Source organism: Drosophila miranda (genome assembly GCF_003369915.1).
Source record: "Drosophila miranda strain MSH22 chromosome Y unlocalized genomic scaffold, D.miranda_PacBio2.1 Contig_Y2_pilon, whole genome shotgun sequence".
NCBI lineage: Eukaryota > Metazoa > Arthropoda > Insecta > Diptera > Drosophilidae > Drosophila > Drosophila miranda.
The window spans coordinates 29,409,411-29,416,330 of NW_022881614.1; the positions used below are offsets into that span (position 1 = coordinate 29,409,411).

General features: G+C 40.9%; 1 protein-coding gene across 1 annotated transcript; it reads left to right on the forward strand.

Moving 5' to 3' along the window:
* Window positions 1-256: 256 nt before the first annotated feature.
* LOC117193485 (general odorant-binding protein 56d-like) lies at window positions 257-757 on the forward strand. Its single transcript, XM_033398235.1, has 2 exons — window positions 257-338; window positions 403-757. Exons 1-2 carry the CDS (start codon window positions 288-290, stop codon window positions 661-663), a joined length of 312 nt encoding a protein of 103 aa, XP_033254126.1. The 5' UTR covers window positions 257-287; the 3' UTR covers window positions 664-757.
* Window positions 758-6,920: the final 6,163 nt, after the last annotated feature.

The following is a 6,920-nucleotide window of genomic DNA, read 5'->3' on the forward strand; positions in this document are numbered from 1 at the left end:
ATTGCCTTGCCTTGGCAATACAAATATTAAGTGAATGATAGTTTTTTCCGATCTCACACAAACAACAAAAGCCAGCAATAACAAAAAGTCATTATGATAAAGTGGTTTCGAATTTAGAGAAAAGGGAACGGCCAAGTGGGAACTCTCAACGATTGACCAAAATAAAAGCTAATCAGTTCCAGGGTTCAAAAGTCTAGTTTCTGGGGTCGTATAAAAGCACGCTGCGCACTGAATAGAGTTAGCAGTTTCGCTTCCACAAAGTTCTAGACAACATTTCGATCAGCATCATGAAAGTATTCATCATCTTGGCTGCCTTCGCCACACTGGCCGCTGCGGTTGTAAGTCGAGAGCTCCCGTGTTTCCCCTCCAATGACTGTAACTCTCGCGTTTGACTTCCCGCAGGAATTGACAGACACACAGAAGGCCGAGCTTAAGGAGAGGGCCAAGGCTTGCGCCGGGCAAGAGGGAGTCACCAAGGAGCAGGCTCTGGCCCTGCGCGCCGGCAATTTCGAAGATGCCGATCCGAAGGTAAAGTGCTTCGCCAACTGCTTCTTAGAAAAGGCCGGATTCGTGGTAGATGGCCAGATCAAGCACGATGTGGTCCTGGCCAAGCTGGATCCAATTGCCGGCGTCGACAAGGTTAAGGCGGTCCAGGCCAAATGAGACTCCCTCAAGGGCGCCGACAAGTGCGAAACCAGCTATGAGCTGTACAAGTGCTACCACCAGAACCGGGCTGAAATCTAAGTCAAGAATCTTGAGCTTGTGATTATGACACCTACCTTACAAATACAAACACTTATGTGTATTTCATAATCAATAATTTCTCCGTGTGTTTGTCAGTTAATCACAACTGTCCAAAATTATATACCAGATAATTCGGGTAGGGTTTCTGGAGCTGGATCTGGATTACAATGTGGACTCTGTGCCCGCCATGGTCGTCGGTCGTCGGATCAACGGCAACCGTTCGGGGGTGGCTCTAGAAGGTGGTGTGCCATGAAGACTGATCGGTGGACCACGTTGCACTGGGGCTTTTCCCTAGGCCGACTGAAAGTTTGATTAATAAATCTTGTTCAGGGCGCTCGGATCCACAATCCACGATCCACTCGGCGCTCACGGCAGCAAAAGCATCATAAGGCATAGAGTTAATTAGTTACGTTTTCACCCCCGCTTCAACCTGTCGACATACCGCGCGAATACCCAATAACTACATGAACAATATATATATATATACACAACGAAACCCATCGGCCTTTCCTTTCTGTGACGACTGCTAGGAGTTTAAACTGGAACATACACCTCGCCGTTGGATAATTGAACCTCGATCCGCCCGACTACAAACATTGGTCCTTCGAGCCGGATCTTCGCCTTCCCCATAAGGAGAAGCTCACCCCAGCCAGCATCGGCGGATCGCTCCAAGTTCAAGATAAGTACTCTTCGATTGTGCCTAACAACAGTGCAGTGATTTTGTGCGAGTTTTCCATCCCAGTCCGAGTTCCCGTGGCATATGTACATACATATAGTGACATATCTATAGTCCATGCTCCGCATACCCTTGTCTATGTCTATTACCCTGCACCCACAATACTATAAACAATACGACACCTTCAGCTTCGAACCCTCATAAACAATCTCACGCTCGAAATGGACCACGCGTAGCCGATTGCAGGCAATGTAAACAAACTCCCTAAACTGGAAGTTGAACATAAAACAATAGATGCCGCACTAGAATCCAGCCGCACCAGAATCACGCCACTCTTCAGAGATCAATTACTAATCGATTCTCAAGAATCACACCACCCTAGCTGACCAATCAGAGGCCCTATTCTCAGCCACCCCCAAGTAATGCAACACCGCTCATACGCAGCGGAAGCCTTTCATCAAAAGCCGCCTTTCCCACATATCGATCGAGTCACGTACTCCATCTCCGAAGCCGAAGTCGAAGCCAACGCCTCCGAATCCAAATCCGAATCCCAAACCGAGCATCATAATATAAATAGTCTACATCTAAGAAGCCAGCTCAGTTCGGTTCAAGACAAACGTCAATCGCGACACCGTCGGAGAATTCAACCAAAGTTAATTCCGTTCAAGACATCAGACCTCAGTCATCGTCGGGGAAATAACTAACCAATGTACGCTAAGTTTAAGTGAAAGAATAAAACCTTTTTTAAAACTTAAACTGAAGTGTCGCATATTTAACTGGCGCAGTCGGTAGGATCTCAGTTAAAAGTGAATCCTTTTTTTAAGACGATCAATTGGCGAAGTGACAGTTACAGTGCGTAATAACCTACAGTGATCAGAGAAAGCAGGATTGAGTACATCCCCGAATTGTACCCAACAGAAGACATCCGGCAACAAAGCATCATGTACGGCGCCACTGAGGGTCAACTGTGCGGACGAGCACAACTTTTATCACAAAGCCTTCAACCCAACACCTGGACCGATCCAAAAGCAGCCCTAATCAGCAAATTCAACAACCACACTCCATACGAAACGCTGCTACAACAATTACACGACACCAAATTCAATGGGAATATTCGTAAGTTCGTAGAGGAACTAGAAATTAAGTCAAATGTTATAGTAAGTAAACTAAATCTGGAGACTAGCCCAGAAAATAAGATAATCTTTAAAAACGCTCTGGCAAATGCCACCAGACATACCATAGAAGATGCTCTACCCAATAAACTGTTCATCATTTTAGCAAAGAAAGACATTTCTACTATGGCTAATCTAGAAAAATCAGCTCAAGAGTTAGGAATCTACGAAAATTTCGTAACTGATAACAAGAATCACGAACACTCAAGAAACGGAAATAACAATCGTAGGAATGTTGGAACTTATTACCCTCGCTATAGTAGTAACGATTATAACAATCAAAACCCAAGTACTTCCAGAAATAATCGTGGATCGAATCGAAATAATTCAGGAAATAATGCCGTAAATAATAAAGGATTATTTAACGAATTTAGAAATTCCTTAAACCAGGGCAGAGTACAGAATCCCACAAACTATCAAATCAATCAGACTCAGGCAGGTAGCAGTGCACCAAATCAGCCAGTCAAACGATCTAGGGAAAGCCAAAGCGGACAAATGAAAATGGATGTAAATTTCAGCAGAGTGCCTCGGAAGAAATCGAGGAAGACCATATATAGAAATAATCGTAAATAATACAAAATTAAGAGGTATCGCGGACTCGGGATCGTCAATAAATATAATAAAAGAAAACTATACAGATTCCAAAGTCGATAGCGACAACCTCACCGTCCATACCATCAATGGACCCGTCCGTCTGACTCAGAGCATTACACGTAATGCAACCAAAAACTGTCCGACAAAACAAAAATTTTATATTCATAATTTTTCTGAAAATTATGACATACTCTTAGGCAGAGAATATTTGATGGCCAGCAAAGCCGTCATCGATTACCGAAATGAAACGGTAACGTTAGGAGAAAGGTCATACCCAATCATCCAAAGTGGAGAAGCAATTGCCGTCGGCAAGACCGCACACAAAGGTGTTAAGCCATCTTCAAAGGAAGATATATCTACACCTAAGGGCCTTGACCCATCTCCTGAAGGAGAGCAATACTTCGCTTCCGCATTAGAGAATGAATTAAGGGAATGCAACCAGCTAAGGTTGGAACATTTAAATGACGAAGAAAAGGAGAAACTAAAGAAAGTTCTCTATGAATTTAAGGACGTGCAGTATAAAGAAGGTGACATTTTGACCTTCACTAGTACTATAAAACACGAAATTAAAACCCATCACGAAGATCCTGTATATCGTCGACCATATAAATATGCTTAAATACACGATCAAGAAGTGACTCAACAAATCAAAGATATGATTAGACAGGGAATCAGTCGTAAGTCGAATTCTCCCTATTGTGCACCCATCGCTATGATACCAAAGAAAATAGATGCTTCAGGAAAGCAGAAATATCGTATGGTAGTAGATTATAGAAGTCTAAACGAGGTGACAATCAAGGATAAATTTCCTACACCCAGAATGGTCGAAATACTAGATAAACTAGGTAGGTGCCAATATTTCACAACAATCGATTTAGCTAAGGGATTCCATCAAATTCCTATGGAACCTAGCTCAATCCCAAAAACAGCGTTCTCCACGAAGCATGGTCATTACGAGTTCACTCGTATGCCCTTTGGGCTAACCCCTGCCCCCGCTACCTTCCAAAGATGTATGAACAATCTGCTAGAAGAGTTAATCTTCAAAGATTGCCTCGTATACTTAGACGACATCATTATATTTTCCACTTCATTGGAAGAACACCTGTTGTCACTAAGGAGAGTATTTGGAAAGTTGAGAGACGCCAACTTAAAGCTACAAATGGATAAGTGTGAATTCCTGAAGAAAGAAACGGAATTCCTAGGCCATGTAGTAACAACTAACGGCATAGTTCCTAATCCAAAGAAAATATCTGCCATAATAAACTTCCCAATACCCAATACAACCACAAAAATCAAATCATTCATAGGTTTATGTGGATTCTATAGGAAATTCATTCCTATTTCTATTCAATTCATTCATTTGACACTCAAATTAAAGAAACGAGCAGTCATAGACCCAACCGAGGAAAAATACGTCGAGGCCTTCGAAAAATTGAAAGTACTTATCACCTCAGACCCCATCCTCGCATTCCCAGATTTCAACAGAATGTTCACGGTAACAACCGATGCAAGTAACATTGCATTAGGAGCAGTGTTGTCGCAAGACCACAAACCAATCTGCTATGCAAGTAGAACCTTAAACGAACACGAAATCAATTATTCAGCCATAGAAAAGGAATTACTAGCTATAGTTTGGGCAACTAAGTATTTCAGATCATACCTGTTTGGTAGAACGTTTGAGATATTGAGTGATCACAAACCCTTGATTTGGTTGAATAACCTCAAGGAACCAAATATGAAGCTACAACGATGGAAGATCAAATTAAATGAATTTGACTTCAAAATAAAATATTTACCCGGAAAGGAGAACCATGTAGCCGATGCGCTATCAAGAGTAAAGATTAACGAAAACCTACTCGGGGAAACCATTAATAGTGATTGTGCAACGGCCCATAGCGCGCAAGAAGATAATACAAATTATATTCCACTTACAGAGAGACCAATCAATTACTATAATATTCAAACTGACCTGATTAAAGGTAATGAGGATAAGGTAGAAACATCCCACTATTTCCACAAGATACTGATAAAAATCACATATACCGAAATGACAGAATCATTAGCAAAATATATAATAAAGGAATATGTGTGTACCAAAAAGAGTGCACTATATTTCCATAACGAAGCGGACTTCCCACTGTTCCAAAGGGCATTCCTGGAGATAATCAGTCCAAATCACTTCACTAAACTGATTAAATCCAGTACCAAACTCATAAATATTCCGAACTACTCCGAATTCAAAGAACAAATATTGAAGAATCATAAAGAGCTACTTCACCCAGGTATCGAAAAGACCACCAATTGGTTTAAAGGAAAATTCTACTACCCCGATTATCAAAAGTTAATCCAAAATATTATCAATGAATGTCCTACGTGCAACGTTGCTAAAACAGAGCATCGTAACACCAATTAAACCTTCGAAATCACCCCTGAAATACAAAATATCAGAGAAAAGTATGTCATGGATTTCTATTTGGTAGGCAATCAACAATTCCTATCATGCATTGATGTATATTCTAAATTCGCTACCCTTATAGAAGTTAAGAGTCGTGACTGGTTAGAAACCAAGAGAGCCATCATAAAAGTCTTTAACGAAATGGGCAAGCCACAGGGAATTAAAGCCGACAAAGATTCAGCCTTTATGTGCGCAGCATTGCAAGCATGGTTGAATGCGGAAAATGTGAAAATCGAAATCACTACCAGTAAAAACGGAGTTTCTGATGTAGAACGACTACATAAAACGATCAATGAAAAATTAAGAATCATTTCAAGTGAGGATAACATAGAAAACAAGCTCACAAAATTCGAGTTAATTCTATACACTTATAACCATAAAACGGTTCATAATACTACAAAAGGATCCCAGCTGATATCTTCCTGTACGCCGGACTACCAGATTATAACACCCAACTGAATAAAGTTAGGAAGATCAATCATTTGAATAACGATAGAGTCGACTTTGAAGTAGACACACGCTACAAGAATGCACCCCTAGTTAAAACAAAAACAACCAACCCGTTCAAAAGAACAGGGTAAATTAGGCAGGTAGACGCAAAGCACTTTGAAGAGAAAAATAGATGGAGGAAAATCACCCACTATAAAACGAAATTCAAAAGTGTAAGATATGAATATTAGTTTATAAGATTTGAATATTAGTTTAAGATTTACTCATCGATAGTATTATAAGAAATACCAATGTACTCGATATATCGATACTTGTCCTCGACAAGTATCGATATGCCAACACACATTCATTCGAATACGCCGATCAAGAAAGAAGAACATATAATAAAACCGTGCTATTAAAATTTTACATATCAGGTGTGGGGTTTGCCCAAAAAAAACAAAAAAAAAAAAACTCTGCGATGAACAATGCAGACATAAGAGCGAAAACCAAAAGTGAACTTAGCGACATATTGCGTAGCGACATAACGTATATTTTGATCAAGATGCCAACATACACCAATTACGTACTGCAGTGAAAAAAATCATGGAAGACACGCATGAGCTAGGAAATACGGCGCCAAGCGCAGACGAGACTATGCAGGCAGACATTTTTGCAGTCCCGGTTGAGCGCGAGATAGATAGAGACAACCGTAGTGCACAACACGCAGTAAAAGCGGCGCCAGAAGAATATGGTGAAAATGTGCAGAAGGCTCGAGAAGCATTCATGCCGCGACAAGACAACGCTTGTTCGAAATTGACCATGCGATCAGATGAATACGATGAAGAAT